The sequence below is a fragment of the Mauremys mutica genome, chromosome 1 (assembly GCF_020497125.1).
Source record: "Mauremys mutica isolate MM-2020 ecotype Southern chromosome 1, ASM2049712v1, whole genome shotgun sequence".
Taxonomy (NCBI): Eukaryota; Metazoa; Chordata; order Testudines; family Geoemydidae; genus Mauremys; species Mauremys mutica.
The window spans coordinates 149,769,996-149,794,927 of record NC_059072.1 but is presented as its reverse complement, the minus strand read 5'-3'; the positions used below and the strand labels follow the sequence as shown (position 1 = coordinate 149,794,927).

The following is a 24,932-nucleotide window of genomic DNA, read 5'->3' as shown; positions in this document are numbered from 1 at the left end:
ATACTAAGTACTCTGAAAAATCATGTCCTAGATATCTCAAATTGGGAAACCAAATTTAATGGACACTTTTGACCTGAATCTCTCTGTGCCTCAGCCCCTTATCTGTAAAATGGGGATAATACTCCCTCTTCTCACAGGGGTTTTATGAAGATAAATTAATGAATGTTTGTGAAGCATTTGGATACTGTAGTGATGAGCACCATAAAAAACCCATAAGGAAATTAATATTTCTGTCTTCCAAGGAGGATTTCAGTAGTGTGTAGAAAATATGGTCATTGTACAATTAGGACAAAACAACATATTAAGTAACTGCTCATTCAGTGAACACTGTCCAGCCTGTGCAATTAATGAGGCAGGGGTCCTTACAGAAAAATACTATGTGATCATGTAATTAAAGACTGTATCATAATGCATACACACAAGGAGGCTGAATTAAGGTTGTATGGGCAAACTGAATTCTGACATTGTCTAGTTTCTGAGAGCCTGATTTTGCAACATTAATGTTCTTTTAAAGGTTTTTGTATCTACTATATTGAGAATTGTATATAATATATGGGATTAATGAAATGTCTTCAGATACATTTGGTTGATAGACACACCCTGTAGTGGGTTAGAAGTGGTGCCCCCCCAGATTCCTGCAGGGGAAAAGAGTGAAGAGAAATTATTCTCTCTTTCTCAGGGGCTCTTAGAGGCAATGACTCAGACTCCCCTGAATTATTGGCCATCCCTCCTGCTCCCCTCACATACTCTACCCAAACACTTACCAGTGCAGGGGGTGTCAGATGTGTCCGAAGCAGAGCGGTAGTATCGGCTTTGGCAGGCACATTCGCTGGAGCCTGGCACTGGAGCGTGGCTGTGGGCGGGGCAGAGTCTGCAGGTGGCATCTCCCACATATGCTTTAAAGGAACCAGTGGGACAGGCTACGGGAAAGAAAACAGTGACAGATGAAAAGGGGGAACCAATTACTCCAGATCCCAGAAGGAATACATTCTCCTTCAGGCTGAGACCACACTGCTGCTGGGAGAATCCTGTACTGACTGGCTGTGCCGTTTCAGTCATCCCATGGTAGGTCAGGCATTGCCTCCTTTGAGCTGGGATCTGTCCATTTCTCATCCCCACTAATGACTGAGACTGCCATTAAAGTTGAAGTGGCAGTAGCAGGCCTCCCATCTCAATGTGATTTCTTAAACCTCTCTTGAAATCCCCAATCTGGAACGGACTAGGAGCTTCAAGGTGGAGTCATCTGTGGATGATTCAGAGAAAGGGTTTTATTATCTGAAATAGATTTGACTTCTATTACTGGCCAAGGAGCATTAGCAATGGAGATGCCTAAGAGAGTAACACTGAAACTAGCACGGAAATCTACCACATAGGAACACAAGCTGAGTAAAGAGCGCAATACAGTAAAACCAACCCCCTATTTATAATATGACAGCAGGTTCTAGAATGCCGCCTGGCAATGCAGGGCTCATGTGCTGAGTCACCCACATGTCAGGCGCTAAAGCCCTATTTCTGCTGACTCATGCTAACAGGTGGGTCTTTCTAGGTCCAGTTCAAAATAAAATGGTTTTGAGTTTCCCTCTGAGGCAAAGGAAAATCCAATGAACAGCCGAGTTCAGGAGAAAGCTTAGTCTGAGGTTTCTGTTTGGTTGTTGTTATTTAAGTTCACAATCAAGTAAATTCCCAGGAAGGAGGTAAGCTTGGACCAGACATAACACATGTACCTCATGTTAGGAGTAGGGTGAGAATGTTGTCTTATTCCACTATAATGAAGAATCTCCCTGATGGTTTCCATGAGCAAAACAACTCAAGCAGGGAGGAAAGCAGGACCAGGAGAAATAAAATGTGACAGATGGAGGGGGAGCTGTGTGTGTGGGGGGAACATGCATACAACCGTACGTATCAAAAAGTGTAAAACATGCACCGGAAGTGGACATATTGCATGGAATAATAATAATAAATAACCTTAGGAATGGCTTGGTGTATTGAGGGAACCCCAGCTCCCATCTCTACTGAAAATTATTGCTCGGAATTATTTACAACCCATATAGTCACTGAGGTGTGTAAGGAGTGACTACTGCAGCATGATTATTCGCAAAGATGTCACTCTGTAAAAATGGCATTGTGGCACGATTGAATGTGCTTCAGTTTACAAGATTTCTTTTTCCCTAACTGCCATCCCTGGAAATTCTGCCTGGTCTTTGAGATTCAGTTGGTTCTTTTCTGGCTCATATATCATTCTCCACTTTGTTTCCTGTCAGCAGTCCAACTGATGTGCAAAACAGAAGAAAATGCAGCTCACTTTCATAGATTTCAAGGCCAGAAAGGACCACTGTGATCATCTAGTCTGACCTCCTGTACAACACAGGCCATAGAATTTCACCCAGTGATTCCTAAATCAAGCCCATAACTTCTGGTTGTGCTAGAGCGTACCTTTTAGAAAGATAATTAATTTTCATGTAAAGGTTTCAAGTGATAAAGAACCCATCACATCCCATGGTAAACTGTTCCAATAGTTAATTATGTTCACTTAAAATTTCTGCCTTATTCCTAGTCTAAGTTTGTCTAATTTTTGTCTCCAGCCATTGGATCTGGTTATACCTTTGTCTGTTAAAGAGCCCTCTAACTAGCAGAAATCTTCTTCCCACGTAGGCACTTTTAGACCATGATCAGGTAACCTCTTAACTTTCTTTGATAAACTAAATAGACTGAGCTTTAGTCTCTCACTGAAAGACCAGTTTCCCCGACCCAAAACCATTCTTGTAACTCTTTTCTGAACCCTTTCCTGTTGTTCAAACACCCTTTTGAATTATGGATCCCAGAACTGGACATTGTATTCCGGAAATGGTCTTGCTAATGTTGTATACAGAGGTAATACCACCTCCTGGCTCCTACTAAATATTCCCCTGCTTATATGTCTTAATATTCCGTATTCAATGTATGGGCCCTATGTATGGGCCCTATGTACACAGGAAAAAAAACAGTGTTACATTCCTGTTCAGGAAGAAGCAGGTTGCTGGCAAGGCTGACATATGCAGCATGTACACACAAACCCTAACACTAAACTTGGAGGAGTGATAGATACGCTGGAAGGTAGGGATAGGATACAGAGGGACCTAGACAAATTACAAGATTGGACCAAAAGAAACCTGAAGAGGTTCAACAAGGACAAGTGCAGAGTCCTGCACTTAGGACGGAAGAATCCCATTCACTGTTACAGACTAGGGACCGAATGGCTAGGAAGCAGTTCTGCAGAAAAGGACCTAGGGGTTACAATGGACGAGAAGCTGGATATGAGTCAACAGTGTGCCCTTGTTGCCAAGAAGGCTAATGGCATTTTGGGCTGTATAAGTAGGGACATTGCCAGCAGATCGAGGAATGTGATCATTCCCCTCTATTCGACATTGGTGAGGCCTCATCTGGAGTACTGTGTCACTTTTGGGCCCCACACTACAAGAAGGATGTGGATAAATTGGAAAGAGTCCAGCGGAGGGCAACAAAAATGATTAGGGAGCTGGAGCACGTCACTTATGAGGAGAGGCTGAGGGAACTGGGATTGTTTAGTCTGCAGAAGAGAAGAATGAAGGGGGGATTTGATAGCTGCTTTCGACTACCTGAAAGGGGGTTCCAAAGAGGATGGATCTAGACTGTTCTCAGTGGTACTCGATGACAGAACAAGGAGTAATGGTCTCAAGTTGCAGTGGGGGAGGTTTAGGTTGGATATTAGGAAAAACTTTTTCACTCAGAGAGTGGTGAAACTCTGGAATGGGTTACCTAGTGAGGTGGTGGAATCTCCTTCCTTAGAGGTTTTTAAGGTCAGGCTTGACAAAACCTTGGATGATGTAGTTGGGAAATGGTCCTGCTTTGAGCAGGGGGTTGGACTAGATGACCTCCTGAGGTCCCTTCCAACCCTGATATTCTATGATTCTAAGAAACCCACTTAAGAGCCTTCTGTGTTACACTTTGCTTAGAAATTCAGTTAAATGTTATGGTATAGCCAAGGCCTCCGTGTTCTTGGTTCAGACCACAGAATACATGTAAACCATGTACTGAGAAGACTCTCCCTGGGCTAGTTCCAGCTGTGGAAAAGGACACTGAAATGGTTTCAGGCCCTGAGACCATGGAAATTCCAGAACTAACCAACAGAATGGCACCAACACAATGGCAAGGGAAATTGCAAGAAAAATCATGAATCATTGTCCTATTGTACCATCCAAGAAAGTATTGCTGGCATCTCTGCATAAACTTGGGGGTAAAACAAAACAATTTGCTCACTGCTCAGAATCCACCAGAAACTGAAACAGGGAATGGCTCAGCAGAGACATTACCTAACACCAACTCATTAAGGTCTCCACAGAATAGATATATAAATGGCTAGCCTAGTAAAAACACATTCCCAGCCACAGGACAGAACAAACCCCTGAATGAGCTTGCATGGTCAAGGTCAAAGCAATCCACCTCTCCTATGATAAGACTAAATAGGAGGAGAGTAATGAAGGAATACTTTTAGATCAGTTTCGGATGTCTTCTAGTTATAATTCTAATTGTAATATTACTTAATACATGAAGTGCCATTTGCTCCACCACTACCCAGAATCCTGAACAGGAAGTTGGATGTGTGCAATTCAAAGAGTGTAAATAAAGCTTAGTGGATTGCTAGTGGAAAATTTAATGGTCTCTGTCTTTCCTTATGTAACTAATGTGTATAAGTCTTGTCAAGTACTGTTAGGCCTCAACCTTCCGGAAGCTGTAAGAAGCGGGTACAGTTGAATCCTGCAAGCATAAGCATAATCTATCTAGGAAGCTTTATAGACTAAAAAGGAAACTCTGTAAAGGTAGATACAGACTTGTGGTTACTATGCTCTGCAACCAAATATCTCTTTAAGCTGATTCAAGCATTTTTGAGTCTAGCAAATTGACCACAATTAGCCACATAGAGAAGATATGAGATGAGCACAGGTGCACAGTTCATAAGATCAAGACAACTGCAAATACCACCCTAGAGCATTTGGCCACCTTGATTGGTTGACCTGTTTTGAAACATGGCCAGCAAATACTATATAAATAAGATGCGCACGCATGTGTGTACACACACCTAAAAGAGATCACTCTTTGTCAGGCTCACATACACCCCCTGAACCAAAGGGACTTGCGCTTCACTATGTGCCTGGCCAGTGCAGGAAATGGTCAACTGAAGGTAATGTATCTTTGGAAGAATGCAGGGTAAGCTTTTGAACTGAAAAGGTCTGGTTATGCTTGAGCTGGTTAATCTTAAATCTGTATTAATAGTATAATTTAAGTATATTAGTAAATTGTTTAAGTTGTTTAAAAATAGTAGTAGTCAATAGTAACTGTATATGTTTTGTGCTTTGCTGGAAACAGGTACAGCGCTGGTGAAGTTAGTAGTTCATAAATCATAGTGGCTTTACAAGTCGTTGTGCCTGTCTTCAGTATAAGTTACCATCAAGTTTATCATAAAAGTCAGTAAAAGTTTATAAGTTGTTAAATAAGTTAATAGGTAGGTTAAAATTAGTCAACTATCGTTGATTAATGTATCAGTATTGTATATGAATTTGTGTTGGTTGGGGATGGTTACCGTACATGTGAAGTCACTAGGCACATTCTGTCTGTGTTGCCTTTATAGTCATAAGTCATTAAAAACCTTTATTGAGGAATAATTAGTTGTTTAGTTTCTCTTTTGCGGACGCTACTCAACCTCATTACATCTGTGCTGGGTGGTGGGAAGTAGCGATCACGCAGAGCCCCATTAGGGTCCTGACGTCTGCCTCCTTCTTCCATTAATCTCCACACCTTACAAATAACATTGTCTGTATTGTTCCACCTGTTTTTATTGCAAGAACAGCCAGGATTGATGGCAGGTGCATCTATAAAGTGGGGGGGGGATAAATTAAGTCACAGGGGATACAGTACACCAGATGTAATTCTATGTTGACTTCTAGCATCTTATTCACCCACTAGATGTCTGGGTGTGCTATACAAAGTTCTAGGCAGAGTGTGGTTCCTTGCAAGTAAGGGAGACAATGCTGGAACACAAGCTTTGTGGAAGTCTATTTGTTTGTTCTCAAGTTGCAGCCATGTTCTTTAATATGCATTTCCTGTTTTAAAAGGTCTGTTTTTTCACATATCATGACACCAGAACTCACTGACCTCTCAGACTTTATCTACTTTCCCCCTCCGGGAATAATGTTTGACACAATCTCAACACTTGGTGTGAAAGCCTTTTTTTCTGCAGCTCCTGCTGTCTGGAACAGTGTTCCCATACCTCTCCACTTTAACAACTCACCATATCATTTCAAATATCATCTGGAAACATCTGAGTTTGATCTTAGGACTGAATGTTTTAAATTCATTCCCCAGACAATATCTTTGAACTGCTCTTTCTTGTCATCTTTACAATACGCTGTACACTGGCTGAAACTTGGACAGATGACAGTAACATTTTTATATGAAGTGGAAACTGCCTCCACCCCTAAGCAAAGCATGGATCAGCAGTGTCAGAGATCTGTATACCCAGTGTAGCTGCTTAAACTGGAAAAATGGTATTGCACTACAATCTTGTCACCAGCAATGAAGATCATGGATCTCCGGTGTTTCTCTACACTACATGAATTCGATGAAGTGGGTATTCACCCACGAAAGCTCATGCTCCAACATGTCTGTTAGACTATAAGGTGCCACAGAACTCTTTGCCACTTTTACAGATCCAGACTAACACGGCTACCCCCCTGATATTTGATCAGTGTTTCTCTGTGTCTGGTAATGTTTCTTTTTTTGTGAGGACTGAATTTTTGCCCTATTTAGGGTTCCAAGTGGCTGCTCTGCAGCTTTAAGAAACAGAAGACAGGGGAGTGCGAACAATGGCCCTTAATCTCCACTTAGTTACATCACTTTTCCACCAATATAACTATGGACCTCAGTGCAGTGACACTGGTGTCTCAGGCCTGGTACCTGGAAGCACTCGCTGTGATAGCCAATTTGTTTCTTTGCACAAAATAATATTTGTTACAGACTGTTGGTTCAGCAGCCACATGGTCAGCCACAGTTAGAGACATGGGAGCCAGGAATGGGCAGAAGATGGGCACAAGAGATGGGCAAGAGGCAGACTGAGAGAACAGGACATTGTGATAGTCTCCCAGAGCTAGGGTGACCAGGTATTCGGTTTTCAGACAGAACACCTGGTCGGAAAGGGATCCTGGTGGGCCATTCACTGTCCAGTTGGCGCTGCTGCACTGTAAGGCTGGAGCCTCCCTGCTAGCCTTCACACTGTGCAGCTCCCGGGAAGCAGCCAGCATGTCCCCCCCTCCAGCTCCTACTTGTAGAGGCAGCCAGGGAGGCTCCACGCACTGCCCCTGCCCCAAGTGCTGCCCCTGCAGCTCCCATTGTCCAGGAGCTGCTTGAGGTAAGCACCACCTGAAGCCTGCACCCTGGACCCCTCATGCCCAACCCCCTGCCCCAGCCCTGATCCCCCTCCCGCCCTCCGAACCTCTCAATACCAGCTCAGAGCACCCTTCTGCACTCCAAACCCCTCATCCTCAGCCCCACCCTAGAGCCTGCACCTCCAGACAGGGCCCTCAACCCCTCCTGCACCCCAGCCCCCTGAGCCAACCAGGTGAAAATGAGTGAGTGAGTGAAGTTGGGGAAAGTGAGCACCAGAGGGGCAGGGAGATGGAGTAGCGGTGGTGGGGGGCTAGGAGAAGGAGCAGGGCATGAGGGGCCTTGGAAGAAGGGTAGGGCAGGGGATGTTTGGTTTTGTGCGAGTAGAAAGTTGGCAACCCTACCCAAAGCTCCACTTACTCATGACACAAAATCAGATGCCACTCACAGTACATTGTGTAGATCTTCAGACTACGATTGTCACTCTCCTTTGTGTTCACTTTGAGCAGCAGTCCACTAGTTAACAAGGCTGCATTTGAAAGCTTACATATTCTGGCACACAATATGGCAGCCACCCCAGGGAAAAGGACCCTCTACTAAACCACCTCAATTTGCCCCCTGAGCAGCAGGCCCCTGATTAGTGTGTAATCAGTAACTACTGTTTGCTCTCAGGTATGTTTGGAAGGTGCCAGAGAAGGTCCAGAAGGAGCAGCAATCCTCGTTCCAGCCCATATTTGTACAGCAATAAACAGAGTTTAAAAGAGGCTGAAGGGGAATGCTATAAGGAGTAGCAGGTGAAGTGAAATGAAAAGAGCCCTTTTTTTAGCCTAGGTGTAAAGCTCTGTTTGGTGTCCTGGAATTTCTCGGGGAGAGATCATCATCCACCCTAGGATTTACTATAGCACCCCTGACCCCAGAATATAAGCACTTCCCGGCAATGACCGTACTTAGCACTTTTTACCCTGGGAGTTCAAAACACCTTAGAAAGGTGGGCTAAGTACAATCATTTCTACTTTACAAATGTGGGAAGTGAAGCACTGACGGTAAGTGACTTGACTAATGTCACAAAGCAGATTAGTATCTGAGCTCCCTGACTCCTAGGCCAGTCCTCTTCCCACTGAACTAAGCTGTGTCCCATAGATAAGCAATATACACAGACTCTGGGGAGTGTGTTTGTGTGTCATTTGTTGAAGATTTTGTACCTATGTTGTAGATAATAAATGCAAGGGTATACTACTCAGAGATCCTGACAATATTGGTTACTGTGCCCTTCACTATTAAGCCAAATCCCAGGGAAAAGGGAACATTTTCACATGAGACAGTTTTGTTACATTCTTCTTTTGTATTGTCTTGTTTAACATATAAGCAGGGTGATGGCTGATGCAATCTGCTGTGGCCTGGGTCACTGAATACATTACACACATACAGGCCCCCTCCCCACCTGCAATTTCTTCTCAAACCAGGGGCAAACTAAAATGTCAAGTCACAGGCAGACTCCCCTTGGTTGTGGCAGCCACTCTGTCTGCCAGGTGCAGGAGGGGAGCTAGAAGGGAGGGGTCTTCGCCTCCAGGCAGCATCTGATTTCAGAACTGATCAGTGAAGCGGAGGTGAAATGATGAGGGATACTGTCCCCTCTAGGCGAGGCACCTGCGAAATAGGTTTGAAGCAGAAATAGTGAAGGCCACACAAAAAAAAAAGAAAGAAAAAAATCTGTGTGGACGGAGACCCAACCATTCATCTTAGCCCCAAGGACAGAGGCAGCAATTCAAGAGCTATGGAGCTGACATAGAAAGGAATCCTGAGCACCCCCAGGAGAGGGCTCTTGCTGGGAGTTCCAGGAGGGATGAGGGCAAAGCCAGCTAGAAGGCGATCACATCAGCTGGATACCCCCATTTTTCTGCCTCTGGGATTCCTACTCTCTTATTGCCAGTCAAAAGGAAAAATAGCAACATGAAATCATACTGCAGGCAAAGCTGATTTGTGGAGATTAAATGTGATTCACAGATGTTCAAACCTCCCCCATCTTCCTAATGAAAAGATAATTGGAGAAAAATCACCATGACCTAAAATTTCTAGGTACTTACATTTTTCATTTTCAACCTTCATCAAAGGGGCTGGATTGACAGCATTAGAGACAAATGGCCTCTCTGTATCCACAGAGCAGGTTCACCATGGTCAGGGGCAGCAGCAAGGCAACTCCTGCCTCCCAGCCCACACTGCCCCCACCCCCTGCTCACCTGCTCTTGGAGAGACTCCTTTCAGGGGGGAAGGGAGGGAGTCCAGGTTCCAGTAAAGAGGGTCATGGAGGTGGTTATTTGTGATATGGACATCTCTCTGCCACTGACTGAGAACTACCAACTCATTTCACACAGCAGCCCTCAGATGGGAACGTTTGGTCACTGCCAACCTAAATAGTGTTTTCACAAGCCTTTCCCTTCCCCCCCTCTTGATGAACAGGATGGCAAGGGTTAAGTCTGAGAGAGCTAGAAGACAAATTCGACTGGCATCTGAATATTTAAAAGCCTATCTCCTTCTGCTCCAGCAGTCACAGAGAGCCCAGGGGCTGACATTCCACAAACAGCCCAGCCCTGCCTGTTCAATGGCCCACTGCAGGATCACACATCTCCCCCCACTTCACAGCCTGATCTGATCTTCCATGTCTCATGCTAAGAGTAAGCTTAATTCTCCTCTCCCCGTGGAGGAATAACCAAGGGTCCATGCTCTTTTTCCCTGTGTTGTGACCCTGAGCAGTTTCTGTTAGCGAACACTACTCACCTGGGACAGTCATGGAGGAAATCCCAGCCTGATCCCACCCCCACCTGGTACATGCACACATGCCTTTAGTCTGACTCCACTGCAAATTCAACCAGCCACAGAAAATACCTACCTGCTCAGCAGGGATAGCGCAGCCTGATCAGCTGCATGGTCCCAACACCCTGGAAGAAAGCATGAGTGGAGCCCTCCTCAATTCCTGGTACCCAATGCCAGCACAGAGGGCTGGAGCCGCAGTGCCTCAGGGGGCAGAGAGTGCTGCCTCTTCCCATTAAGTCAAGGGCAGCACTAGAGGAGAAGGCACAGTCAGGAAATGCACAAGTGCCTCCCTTTCTGTCGGCCAGTCTGCTCATGTTTCTCGGCATGGTGTCAGAATGCCAGTATGGCTCAGCTGGGCACTGCTCAGGCTTGGAGACACTGACCCATTTTCCCTGCTCCTCCTCCCCTCCCCCCTTGTGCCTGCTTATCTTTTGGAACTTGTGGGGAGGCTGGAGCGCCCCATCACTGACTTGTATCAGTGACAAGTTTGGAGAATGGCGAGTACAGTGAGAGAAGGTATGGGCGGGGGGAAGATGGGAAGGGACAGCACCATAACAAAAGCAGACAGGCTCAGGGGAGGGAAGGAGAGAGAAAAAACGAAACACAGGAAGACAGGAACAGAGCGAAAGGCAATGATACAAAGCCAGACACACAGAGAAAGGGGGAGAGGATGCAGGGAGAGACAGACCAACAAAGGCAGAACCAGCCATACAGACAGGCTTTCAGCAGCACCAGAAGTGGAGATTCTCAGACAAGAGGATACACATAGCACTCTTTGCTCAGATGCTGTCTGGATGTCAGCTGCCCTGAGAGTTGGGGCGCTGTGTGTGTGCTGCAAGAACAGGGAATGTTCCCCCAAGCTGATGTGATGCACTCTCTCAGGGAAGGGGAACTCTGCATCTGCTTGGGGAAAATATGCATGCTTCTTCCCCTTTGAAAGCTGGTGTCTTGGGCTGGTACCCAGGTCCAGTGCAACAGATGGGCCTGGGCAAGACCATGAGCATCCACTACAGGCTGGGATGGGGAGTGGGCCAGGTGCCAAGTCTCCAGTGCTACTTGAGCTGCAAATTAGATGGGATGCCAGTGGGAGAATCCAGGGAGAAAGGATGGAGAGCAGCACATCTGGGAAGTCACTGCCGCTCCAGGACGCCAGATGGATGGGGAGGGTGGCTCGAGTCTCTCGCACACGTGCAAACACTTCCCCCGCCATCCTTTCAACATCACAAATAGCACAGGAGGCTTGGACAAGGAGAGATTATTGGATAGGATTTAATGGTTTTAATCAGAACTTTCTCTTCATCCTCCAATCTGCTTTCTGCCCACTGTGATATTATAGAGGAAGAGCATGGTGGGATTGGAGGGAGACCCCAAGATTGAATGTGGGTGAGGGGAGCCCAGAAGAGGGAAATCGTATTGTACAATATCCACAGGACAAAAAATGAACAAACACAAGCTCCTCTGTGAATGAGAATATAAAGCAGGGAAGCAAAAATATAGACCAGCCCCAGCCCTCACTCACTCCCCAATATCTCAGGTGCACAGATGCAGTTTAGTGGGACTTCAAAAAGACACACAATTATCAAAAATAGCAATACATATAATTAGTTTTTAAAAGTACATCTTAGGGTTGTATCTAGCCAGAAGGTAGATAATACCCACAACTTCAGTGCTCAGTACCCATTAGGAAAAACGATACTTAATAACAAACAGTAATAAAAGAACTATAAACATTAATACTTAGAAGCTGGCCAAAAACTGGTAATAAGATGTGATAAAATATGACTACTTTATGAAATGTTTCTATTTGTTGATATTTCAAAGTCTTGCCAGTATTTTCAAAAAACTATGACCAGCTAGTGCTAGTCAAAAATGTGAAAAACAAACAAAAAAAACCACCCCCCGCCCCAACAATTGTGAACGTTTCATTATATTTTTGAAAAATTTGTGTTTTTTTCCTCTCAAAAATAAGAGGCAGAAAAATTTCAGCTGGCTCCAATAAGAACCTACTATGTCTACAGCACTTCCCTTCTGAGGGACTGAAAGCATTATATGACATTAATTACACATTGGAATCTTATTAATTAATATAGCACCAAAAATGCCCCAGCCTCTTTTACAACACAAAGAAAGGAGAAGATACAGTGCCTGTCTCAAAGAGCTTATAAGTCAACTTAGACACGATGACAGTAACAAACAACAGGAATGGGATGGAGTGGGCAATAGCTAGTGTTACAGTAATGAGTTATGGTACATCTTGATGTAGGGTGACCGTACATCTCGTTTTGGCCAGGACAGTCCCCTTTTTAAGCCCTGTCCCTGATGTCCTGACTTTTTTTGCAAATCTGGGCATTTGTCCTGTTTTGCCAAAAAAGCGGGGTGCACCCCCCCGGGGGGCATGGATGAACATTTTGGAAGGGGTGAGCAGTGATTTTTTGGGGGGGGAGTTAGGAGCCTGGATGATGTGTCCACTATGCCCTGCTCCTCCAATCAGAAAGTAATGGGGTGTCATGTGCTCACTCTGCAGCCCAATCAGTGGGGAGTGCAGTCAGGATCCTAATTCAAACTCTTCTCCGGTTGGGCCATGGAGCCGTGTGACTTGTGGGCCCTGCCGGGCAACCCAACTGGTAAGTGACCAGCCAGGTCCCACAGCATGTGCTTATGCCATGGCACCAAGCGTGGTACGGTCCTTCCTGCAGCCCCCCACCCCGAGTGGTCCCTGAAGCCCCCACCCCAGCCTTGTGTCTTCCCCACCCACTGTCCTTCAGAGCTGGTCCCAAAAACCCTCTACAGCCCTGCCCTAACAGGCTTTTCTCCTTCCCCAGTCTGCCTCCAGTAGCCTACTTCTGCCACATCCCAACAGGGGCACCATTTAGGGAGGGCATCTCCCCCCTCAAGTTTTGTACCACCATCTGGGGGCAACTCCCCCTCCCCCAGGTCCTCCGTTGCTTGCTCGTCTTCCCCCTCCCCTCACTAGCCAGGAGTCCCCCCCTCCCTCAATCTGAAATGGTGGCCCTGCATCACAGCCTTCCCCCACTTCCCTGTGGATGTTCTCTGGAGTCTCCTTGGTCCCTCCCACTACTTGGAGCTTCCTTCCTGCACCTCTGCTATCACAGTCCCCAAAGAGACTTCACCCTGCTAAAATGTATCAGTCCAATAGCTTCACCTCCTGGCTACGAGTCCAAAAGTACTCACATCCACACACTCACACTCTGCTTTGCTGCCCAGATCCTAGCCCATACCCATTCCTCCTCCCTCTTTCCCCCCATCTCTGTTACTTGGCTCTATTTGGGGCATGGAGGAACGTTTGCAGGGGCATAAGGGATGAGTGGTGACACCAGGCAGCTTGGGCCAGCCCCAAACATTCTGTTTTCAGTTTAAGAAAATATGGTCATCCTATCCTGATGGCTCTTTTCAGTTTAAGCATACACAGTAAACAAGGTTACTCTGTTCTTGGGGGTGATGTGGAAGGAGTGGACTTTAGAAAGGATTTATTTGCAGGATGGTGGACTGGCAAACAGCTTTTGGGAGGATGTTCCCTACACCAGGATACAGGCGGGGCCAAAGGATGCCTAGTGTCAAGGTTTGCATTGGTGGTGCAGTGGAAGGACTGGGATGAGCAGCGTAGGAGTCAAGGTCTGGGAAGTACTGGCTGCACACAACTGAGCATGACCTTCGATGACAGAACAGGACATTTAAACTTGATACTCTGGGCAAGGTGGACTGATTCAATGAGGGGGATAATATGGTCTGAACCACCAGCCCCATTGCTATAGAGATGTGGTGTGAGGCACTACACACCCCTAAATGCCTTCTGTGCAGAGATATGGTGAGGCCATAATTAAACTGATTAACGGGGGAAGTGTAAAGGGGTCAATGTAGATAAGATGGTGGGAATAGCCTGATATTTGATGGATGGGGGGGGAGGGGGAAGGAAAAATAAGGGGACAGTCAATGAAACTGAAAGGCAATGAATGTGAAACTGACAAAAGAAAATACTTTGCCTAGTTGACCGTGGAATGCATTGCCACTAGATACATGAAGGTAAGTGCTTAGAAGGTTTCACAAAAGGTTAGACATTTATGAAACTATCCATAGTCACAGCAGATAAAATAAAATAAAAATTATCCTAAGATATATAACCCTTCATGTTTCAGAACACAAGCCAACCTCTGATATACATGGGTAGGGAGAAATTAGTCCTACGGTTAAGTTATTCAGTTATTGGCCAGTAGTGACATTCTTGAACATTAATCTGAAGCAGCTGATACTGGCCACAGTAAGAGGACAGGATACGGGATGGGATGGGCCACTGGGCTGACCCAATATGGGAATTCTTGGGTATCTGGAATTGATTAATTAGGGAGGGCATTGAGAACTGAATGGAATGGGGGTAAATATTGAACTGATGACTTGTCTAGGGGGCTAACAGAATAGACTACAGAGGGTGAAACTGAACTGGAAGAAAGATGTGGGACACTGTGATGGGGCAGCAGCCCCTCAGTGGCTGACAAAGTGTTAATAGAGGCCATGGAGCAGCTGCACAGAACCCAGCCAACCAGAGGAAGGCTTAGAAGCGGCCAATCAGGGCCAAGCTGGGTCCTATAAGAAGGGCTACAGGGCAGAGAGGAGGGTGGTCTCTCCCTGGAGCTTGAGAGGGGACTGGCTGCCTGTAGTGAGAAGTACCTGGGACAGAGCAGTGCTGGGCAGGGTCAGGGGAGCAAGCAGAGCTCCAGCCTGGCTGGCTCCCAGACTGTGGCTTTGATACAGGGGCTGAGTAGGTGCTGGGGCTATGGGGAAGTGGCCCAGGGAAAGCAGGTAGTGGCAGAAGGGAAGGAGAGGCAGTGAGCGGCTGCCAGCTATAGGGTCCCTGGGTTGGGGCCCAGAGTAGCGGGTGGAACTGAGCTGCCCCCCCCCCCACACACACACCCCTTTGCTGCCCTACTGGCTGCCAAGGGAAGTGGCCAGCCAAAGGACTGCAGTTTGCTCCTGAGCAAGGGGCTCGATTAGTGGCTACAGTTCGCCACTGTGGTGAGAAGCCAGCAAAGGACTCCCAGTTCCCCCAGAAAGGGGGACACAATGGAGTTGGGGGACAGCTGGAGGGCCATGCCCTGAAGAGGATGCTATGGTCCAGAAGCGATGTGAGTCCCCACAGACAGTGAACATGTTGGAGAAGCAGTGACAGAGAGAGAGACACCATGACAGGAGGGTGCCCTGCTGATGGACAGAGCTAATTCCCGAAGCAACCAGCAGGAGGGGCCATGGTGGTGAGCACAACCCATTACAGACAAAAAATAATGAACTGATTGAGGACAGATCGCTGAAGTGTGATGGAAGGAGGTCATATAAAATTTCTTAAAGTAGCTGTGGACAAGAGACGAATGGATCTGGGGGCAGACCAAACAATGGACTTTTGATGTGCTGCATGGACAGGTGGGGCAAATTCTTGATAGGAATTGTGGGGTGGAGGGTGAATGGACTATGTGAGATAAAAAAGGGGGATGGAAAAAGAGAAAATGGTTTGGGCAGAGAAAGAAGGGAGTACAGGTGGGGAGCAGAGAATGAATTGGGAAAAGTAGTGTGTGGATTTAAGGGAACGTGGAGTGTAAAGATAGTTGGGGAAGAGATCAGGGAACATGAGGGAAGGAGAGAGAAATATACATGCCCAGAAAATACACAAGGGGATTTAGGACCCTTTGCTCCCTGGTGTGCAGCATTAGTTGGTAATTTAACAATATAATTTGCTACAGGCAAAAGAAGTCCACATAGACACTCTGTAATCTTGCTTTTTCCTTTTGTGTAAACAGATAAAAACACTTCTGAAATCTTCTCACAATGTGATAAATTGCATGTGCCATTTCACAACTGATGTAGACAGTGGCAAATGAGGATTAATACAGGGATAGATTTTTAAATGGTAGGCTGCAACTGTGTTAAATTTAACAGAGGAGAGGGGCGCTATTCACCCAGACTTTCACCTACCAGGTATTTTAAGTGGATGCAGTGCAGGGGTTGCAGGGCTCCAAACTATCTAACCCATAACTTGGGGTAAACAGGCTGTGATACTCTGTGCCTCAGAGTAGCATCCTGGAACGCCTATATTCACTATGGTGATATTATGATATGTTTTGTACAAAGTATGCCTTGAGGTATCTTTTTAAAAGTCTCGATCTGTTGAACATAATATCCTGTTGGATTGTATGTGCTATCATTGTATGTGGAGTTATGAAGTTTTGCTATATGTGTGTTACTGAAATATTTTGTGAGGTTGGGTACTGTAATAGTCCGAGGTTGGGGCCGTGCCCCCTCAGGGGCCGTCGGGAGCCAGGCCGCCTCACTACACGGCCCCAATCAGTCTCCGGGTTCTGAAGGTCGTAGGGTTCTGCCCCTCAAGCAGGGGCGGAACAGAAGGCACACGGTTAATGCAATGAGTCCCAGCCCTTAGTCAGGGCGGGACAGCAGACACTAGGTCTAGGCTCAGATCCTTTCCACAGGCTGAGCACCCATAAAGTCAATAAGCCACGGCCCTCATTCAGGGCGGGGCAGCGAACCAGTTCTAAGCTCCGGTCCTGGCAGCCGGGGCTGAGCAGTTACAAAGTCAGTAAGCCCCAGCCCTAGGTCAGGGTGGGGCAACAAACAATAGTCCCAGGGGCTCAGGTCCTTGTCTCAGGAGCTGAGCTACAACACTAGTTCAGGGAGCCCAGGCCCTTAGTCAGGGCGGGGTAACCACAGTAGTTCAAGGGGCTCAGGCTCTCGGGCAGGGGCTGAGCAGCAACAGGGACAGTTCAGGGCTCAGGTCCTTGTACCAGGAGCTGAGCAGTCACAACAATACAGGGGCTCAGGCCCTTGTGTCAGGCTCTGAGCCACAGCAGGTAAGTGCAGGCTTCTCTGCCTGAAGGCGGGTAGGAGGGGGAGTCTGCCACCCGTGAGTGGGGTGGCAGGGGGGACACAGGCCCACCCACTCCACTGTGTCCCAGCCCGGGGCCCTAACAGCGGCGTGGATCCGCTGCAGTCAGTGGGGATCCTGGCCGCAACACACTGACATGGGCACGTCAGTGCCCTCCGCCGGACAGGGGTCGGCTACCCCCGGGCTACACTCCATTTCCCCCTCCTCGGGTACCTGCTCGCCACTGGGGTCCCACACCATGGGCTCCTCGGCGTGGTGAAGGCGGTCTAGGTCGGGCTGCTCCGCCGGACTCGGGTCAGGGGGCCGCTCGGGCCGCTCCTCGGGGTACCGGGCTCGGGGCAGGCTCGGCCAGTCCACCTCGGGGTACCTGGCTCGAGGGAGGCTCGGTCGGTCCGCATCCGGGTACCTGGCTCGGGGCAGGCTCGGTCCGTCCGTGTCAGGGTACCTGGCTCGGGGCAGGCTCGGTCCGTCCGTGTCAGGGTACCTGGCTCTGGGCAGGCTCGGTCCGGCAGGAGCCTGCTCAGGAGCGTCCGTCCTCTCCGGCCGCTGGGCTCCAACTGAGGGCTGAGGCCGGGCTTTTATACTTCCTGCCCCGCCCCTGGACTTCCGGGGGGCGGGAACAGGTGGCGGTAGCTCCGCCCACTGGGGTGGCTGTTCTGGTTCCTCCCTCTCAGGGGCCGTCGGGAGCCAGGCCGCCTCACTACACGGCCCCCCCCTCAAGGCTGGTTCCCGTGCAGCGGGGCCAGCCCATTCCACACCCCCCAGCCGCGAGAGGAAGTCCGCGTTCGCATGGTCCTTACCGGCTCTATGTCGGACCGTGAAGGCAAACGGCTGGAGGGCCAGGTACCATCTTTGCACCCACATATTGTGGTCCTTCATGCGGGTCAACCACTGAAGGGCGGAATGGTCGGTGACCAAGGTGAAGGGGACTCCCAGGATGTAGTACCGGAGCGCTTCACAAGCCCACTTCACGGCTAGGGCTTCCTTCTCGACCACCGCATAGTTCTTTTCGCGGGGGAACAGTTTCCGGCTAATGTACAGAACCGGATGCTCCTCACCCCCTACGTCTTGGGACAAGACATCCCCGAGTCCCACTTCTGAGGCGTCGGTCTGTAAGATAAACGGCTGGTTAAAGTCGGGGCTATACAAGACCGGCTCGCTGCAGAGGCACGTCTTAAGAGTCCGAAAGGCCCTGTCGCACTCAGTAGTCCAGTTCACCTGCTGTGGGCTGTCCTTTGTTAGGAACCCCGTTAAGGGGGCTGTAATCGTCGCGAATTGGGGGATGAACCGCCTATAATAACCGGCCAAGCCTAGAAACTGCCGTACTTGGCGCTTCGTGGTCGGCGGGGGGCAGTTTGCGATGGCCTGAACCTTGCCGATCAGGGGTTTTACCTGCCCATGCCCGATAGCATACCCCAAGTACTTAGTCTCTTGCCAACCGATGCGACATTTTTTCGGGTTGGCGGTTAAGCCGGCCTTCCTCAGGGACCTCAGGACAGCGGCGACTCTCTCCAGGTGGTTCTCCCACTGTGGACTGTAGATCACAACGTCGTCGAGATAGGCGGCCGCGTAGTCCTGATGGGGCTGGAGGAGGCGGTCCATTAGGCGCTGGAAGGTGGCCGGGGCCCCGTGGAGGCCGAAGGGCATCCTGGTGAATTGGTAGAGACCGGAGGGAGTGGCGAAGGCAGTTTTCTCGCGGGAGGCGGGCTCCAGAGGGATCTGCCAATACCCCTTACTTAGGTCTAGGGTGGTGATGTAGTGGGCCCTCCCCAGGCGGGCCAACAGCTCATCTATCCGGGGCATGGGATAGGCGTCGAATTTGGAGATGGCGTTAACGCGTCGGAAGTCGATACAGAAGCGCTGCGAGCCGTCGGGTTTGGGTACCAGCACTACCGGGCTGCGCCACTCACTCTGCGACGGCTCTACCACCCCCAAATCCAACATCGCTCGTACCTCCTTCTCCACGACCTGCTTCCTATGGTAGGGCAGGGGCCGGGTCGTCCCCCGGATCACCACCCCCGGCTCCGTCTGGATCCGATGGTATACCAGGGAGGTGTGTCCCGGTTGGTCCGTAAAGGTATGGGAAAAAGCTCGGAGGAGACACCGGGTCTGTCGGAGCTGTTCCTCGGTTAAGGTCTCCCCGAGCTGGGGTTCCTCGGTGTCTCCGGGGTGGGGGACCTGGGGCCCCAGTTCCGGTTCTGGCGGGTAGGGGTTAATCAACAGCCCTTCTCGCTCCTTCCAGGGTTTGAGGAGGTTGATGTGGTAGCGTTGGGTCTTCTTTTTCCGGTCCGACTGATTGATTTCATACGTGACCGGGCCCACCTTTCTGACCACCTCATATGGCCCTTGCCACCGGGCCAGGATCTTTGATTCACTGGACGGGAGGAGGAGTAATACCCGGTCCCCGGGTTGGAAGTCCCGAGTCTGGGCGCCTCGGTTATATGTCTGGGCTTGCGTGTCCTGGGCGGCTTTCAAGTTTTCCCGCGCCAGATCCCCCGCCTGCTTCAGGCGCTCCTGAAGTTGAAGCACATACTGTAAGAGACCCTGGGCCGGGGAGGGAGCCTGTTCCCAGGTTTCTCTCATGAGATCCAAGAGGCCCCGGGGTCGCCGCCCATACAATAATTCGAAGGGGGAGAACTTCGTCGACGCCTGGGGGACTTCTTGTATGGCTAGGAGCAGGGGCGGAAGGAGCTGGTCCCACCGGCGAAGGTCCTCTTGGGGAAACCGACGCAGCATCCCTTTCAGCGTCCGGTTAAACCTCTCCACTAATCCATCGGTCTGGGGATGGTAGACAGAGGTGCGGAGTTGCTTGACCCCCAGGATTTCGCAAAGTTGCTTGAGCAGCCGGGACATGAAATTGGTCCCTTGGTCCGTGAGGAGCTCCCGGGGTAGGCCGACGCGGGCGAAGACCTTCACCAGTTCCATGGCAATGGTGCGGGCTGAGATGTTCCGAAGAGGAATGGCTTCGGGGAACCTGGTGGCATAGTCCATCATCACTAAAATATATTGGAACCCCGCGCTGCTCTTCGGGAGGGGCCCCACCAGGTCCACGGCCACGCGGTCAAAGGGGGTTTCCATTAAAGGCATCGGTATCAACGGTGCCTTAGGGGTCCGGGCAGGGGCGGCCAACTGGCAGTCCGGACACGAATTACAATAGTCCTTTACTTCTTGGTACACCCCGGGCCAGAAGAAACGCCCCAGGATCCGGGCCAGCGTCTTGTCGTGCCCGAGGTGCCCAGCCGCTGGGACATCGTGGGCCAGTTTCATGACCGCCCGGCGGTGACACCGCGGCACGAGAAGCTGTGTCCGGATCTCCCCGGTGCGGGGGTCCTTCTCCATGCGATAAAGGCGCTCTTGTCGTAGCTCAAAGTGCGGCCACTGCGCCGCTCGCTGGGGGTCGAGAATGGTCCCATCCACGGAGGCCAGCTGCTCGTAGATCTGTTTGAGTGTGGGGTCGGCCCGTTGGTCCCGGCAAAAATCTGTGGGTGTCGAGGGATCCCCTCTTCCCCCTCGGGGAGGGTCTTCACGTCCTCCCGTGGAACTGGTAGGGACGGGGGTCTCCCCTTCTAATGCCGGCGTGGCCTGCGGGCTACCCTCGAGGTGGCGGCGTAATACGGTGGTGAAGTCGGGCCAGTCCCGCCCCAGGATCACCGGGTACGCCAGCCGGGGCGCAAGCCCCACCTTCATCCGCCGGGTGATCCCATCAATGGTCAGTTGGGTCTGGGCGCTGGGGTAGGCTCGTATATCTCCGTGGATACACTGCAGTGGAATCTTCTCCAGGTGGCCGTCCGCCGGCGGGCCTAAGTCCTGGCAGACGAGCGTTTGGCCACAGCCTGAGTCAAGGAGGGCCACCGCCTGGCGTCCCTCAATGACCACGGGCACGGTGATCTTGGCCACTTGCGGACGTCGGGCACGGCCTTCCCCTGAGTAGACTTGGCCAAATGCACACTCCAGTTAAGGGCAATCCCGCTGCAAATGGCCGTAGTTTCCGCAGGAGAAACAGGGCCCCAAGGTGGCTCGCTCCGTCCGCGCCCGGGCCTCGGGGTCACCCCCGGGGGGGTTCCGGCTGTACTCTCTGGCTGTGGGCGCCGGGGTCCGTGTGGCTCTCCCGGAGGGCGCGGCCATCCGGGCCCGGCCCTCTACGCTGCGGGAGGGAATACTTATGGCTGCCCGGGGGGGCGGCCCCCTCTTTTCCGGGTTGGGGCGTTCCGTCCGGACCGGGACTGCCCGGCCAGCTGACCCCGACGGGGTCTCAGCCGCGAGGAAGTCCTCCATTAAGGCAACGGCCGCGGACACCGTCGTCGGCCTGTGGCATAGGACCCAGGATCTTCCCCTCGGCGGAAGTACCTGGGCAAATTGCTCCAACACAATTTGTTCCATCAGCTCTTCTGGTGTCCGGCGTTCGGGCTGTAGCCACTTTTTGCAGGTCTCCCGTAGTTCCTGAGCCACCATCCGTGGCCGGGCCCCCGGGGGATAGGACAGGCTCCTAAACCGTTGTCAGTAGGTCTCGGGGCTCACGTCCAGTGCGTCCAGAATAGCGGCCTTCACTAAGTTATAGTCCTGGGCCGCTTCCACCGACAGACCTCGGTAGATCGTCTGGGCAGTCCCCGTTAAGTATGGGGCCAGGATGGTGGCCCACTGTTCCTGGTTCCAGCCCGCGACGACAGCCACCCTCTCAAAGGTGACGAGAAAAGCCTCCGGATCATCCTCGGGCCCCATCTTCGTCAACCGAATTGGGGGGCTGGGTCGCGGGGCTCCTGCGGTGCCCCCGGGTAGGGGTTCCCCCGGTCGGGCTAGGGCCGCTGCAAGCTGCTGGACACATTTCTGCTGGAAGTCCTGGTGTTGGGTAACCAGGTCCGCAATCAGCTGCCGTTGTTGGACCCCCAGCTGCTCTACGAGCTGCTGCTGCTGTAGCTGCTGGGCGGCCTGGTGCTCCTGTTGGTGTCGCGCCTGGGCCGCCTGCTGTCATTCCTGGCTCTCAGTGATGAGGGTCAGGAGCTGGGATAGGTCCATCTCTCTTGCGGGAGATCTCTCTCCCGTCGCCCCCTTTTCACCGGTGTCTAGAGTTCGTGCCCACATTCTGGGCAAAAAGGTCCTCAGAGAAGGCACCACGTGTAATAGTCCGAGGTTGGGGCCGTGCCCCCTCAGGGGCCGTCGGGAGCCAGGCCGCCTCACTACACGGCCCCAATCAGTCTCCGGGTTCTGAAGGTCGTAGGGTTCTGCCACTCAAGCAGGGGCGGAATAGAAGGCACACGGTTAATGCCCTTAGTCAGGGCGGGACAGCAGACACTAGGTCTAGGCTCAGATCCTTTCCGCAGGCTGAGCACCCATAAAGTCAATAAGCCACGGCCCTCATTCAGGGCGGGGCAGCGAACCAGTTCTAAGCTCCGGTCCTGGCAGCCGGGGCTGAGCAGTTACAAAGTCAGTAAGCCCCAGCCCTAGGTCAGGGTGGGGCAACAAACAATAGTCCCAGGGGCTCAGGTCCTTGTCTCAGGAGCTGAGCTACAACACTAGTTCAGGGAGCCCAGGCCCTTAGTCAGGGCGGGGTAACCACAGTAGTTCAAGGGGCTCAGGCTCTCGGGCAGGGGCTGAGCAGCAACAGGGACAGTTCAGGGCTCAGGTCCTTGTACCAGGAGCTGAGCAGTCACAACAATACAGGGGCTCAGGCCCTTGTGTCAGGCTCTGAGCCACAGCAGGTAAGTGCAGGCTTCTCTGCCTGAAGGCGGGTAGGAGGGGGAGTCTGCCACCCGTGAGTGGGGTGGCAGGGGGGACACAGGCCCACCCACTCCACTGTGTCCCAGCCCGGGGCCCTAACAGCGGCGTGGATCCGCTGCAGTCAGTGGGGATCCTGGCCGCAACACACTGACATGGGCACGTCAGTGCCCTCCGCCGGACAGGGGTCGGCTACCCCCGGGCTACACTCCATTTCCCCCTCCTCGGGTACCTGCTCGCCGCTGGGGTCCCACACCATGGGCTCCTCGGCGTGGTGAAGGCGGTCTAGGTCGGGCTGCTCCGCCGGACTCGGGTCAGGGGGCCGCTCGGGCCGCTCCTCGGGGTACCGGGCTCGGGGCAGGCTCGGCCAGTCCACCTCGGGGTACCTGGCTCGAGGGAGGCTCGGTCGGTCCGCATCCGGGTACCTGGCTCGGGGCAGGCTCGGTCCGTCCGTGTCAGGGTACCTGGCTCGGGGCAGGCTCGGTCCGTCCGTGTCAGGGTACCTGGCTCGGGGCAGGCTCGGTCCGTCCGTGTCAGGGTACCTGGCTCGGGGCAGGCTCGGTCCGGCAGAAGCCTGCTCAGGAGCGTCCGTCCTCTCCGGCCGCTGGGCTCCAACTGAGGGCTGAGGCCGGGCTTTTATACTTCCTGCCCCGCCCCTGGACTTCCGGGGGGCGGGAACAGGTGGCGGTAGCTCCGCCCACTGGGGTGGCTGTTCTGGTTCCTCCCTCTCAGGGGCCGTCGGGAGCCAGGCCGCCTCACTACAGGTACACTCTCAAAAAGCATTTCACGTACAACAATGGAGTAGCCAGAGAACCTGATGGCCCATTAAAGGGAATCCACACTTCCAGCAGTTTTCTCAGAGAAAGTACATAAACAATGGAGAATGCTTGACCAATGGAGGTGGACTCCCATGTCACAAGCATAGATTTTTCCAGCAAGCTTGAAGAAACTATAAAAAGGGGGGAAGTGATATGATCACCTGGCCTCTCTTCCCCCCTCCAAAACCTGGGGGAATGTCTGAAGGACAAATACTTTGAATGGGGGAAGGGTGGTCCCAGGCTGGAAGCTCCAGCCTACATTTGAGGATCTATGACCTGTTTGTACCATCTTAGCTCATAGAATATCAGGGTTGGAAAGACCCTCAGGAGATCTAGTCTAATCCCCTACTCAAAGCAGAACCCATCCTCAGACAGATTTTTGCCTCAGATCCCTAAATGGCCCCTCTCAAGAATGGAACTTACAACGGTGGGTTTAGCAAGCCAATGCTCAAACCATTGAGCTATCCTTCTTACTTCAGGGTAAGAAGCTGCTTGATTCAAATCCTGTTTTAGTTTGTAGCACTCAGACTGAATTTATTTTTGTTTCTTAAATAACCAACTCTAATTTATATGTCTGCTACTTATCACTTAAAATCTACCTTTCTGTAGTTAATCTGTTTTATATATTACCTAAAAGTGTGTTTTGGTTAAAGTGCTTGGGAAACCTCAGATCAGTTTACAAAGGCTAGTGCAGGGTTTCTCAAAAAGGGGTCGCTGCTTGTGTAGGGAAACCCCCTGACGGGGCAGCCCGGTGTGTTTACCTGCCCTGTCCGCAGGTCCGGCTGATTGCAGCTCCCACTGTGGGAGCCACGATTGGCCGGACTTGTGGACAAAGAAGGTAAACACACCGGTCCAACCGGCCAGGGGCTTTCCCTACACAAGCAGCGACCCCTGTTTGAGAAACCCTGGGCTAGTATATGTCCTCTCCACATTGAGTGGGGGCTGGATAATGAACTTACACTGATCAGACTTCTGACCAGGGGAAGACAATACAGTTGTGGGGAGCAAGACTGGGGAGCTGGAGAATTGGCTGGAGCCTCTATTGTTCGTTCATGAGTGGCTGAGAGATCATTTATATAACTCAGCTGGGTATGTCCCTGCCTGTGGATGTCTGTGTAAGTGCATTACCTGCCAGAGGTTTGTGATTTTGCAACAGCATCACAGAGTCAGTGGGATACCCCAGGTTGGTCAAAGAGAAGGCTCAGCAGTCGCACAGTCCAGGTTGCACTTCAAGAACCCTGTCACGCTGTCCTCACCCTACCCCTAGGACTCAGCTTGCGCTTCTGATTCCA

General features: G+C 51.1%; 1 protein-coding gene across 5 annotated transcripts in view; it reads right to left on the bottom strand.

Annotated features, from left to right (window-relative positions):
• The window catches only part of LOC123356221 (ephrin type-B receptor 5), a 174,110-nt gene that overhangs the window by 35,220 nt on the left and 113,958 nt on the right, over window positions 1-24,932 (bottom strand). For 4 of the 5 annotated variants that reach the window (XM_044999246.1, XM_044999261.1, XM_044999271.1 and 1 more), the window contains one exon: window positions 765-920. In XM_044999246.1, coding sequence (XP_044855181.1) covers window positions 765-920 — 156 coding nt within the window. Of the gene's footprint in view, window positions 1-764; window positions 921-8,738; window positions 9,043-24,932 lie in introns of those variants that run through there. The other variant, XM_044999280.1, reaches the window with a different exon arrangement.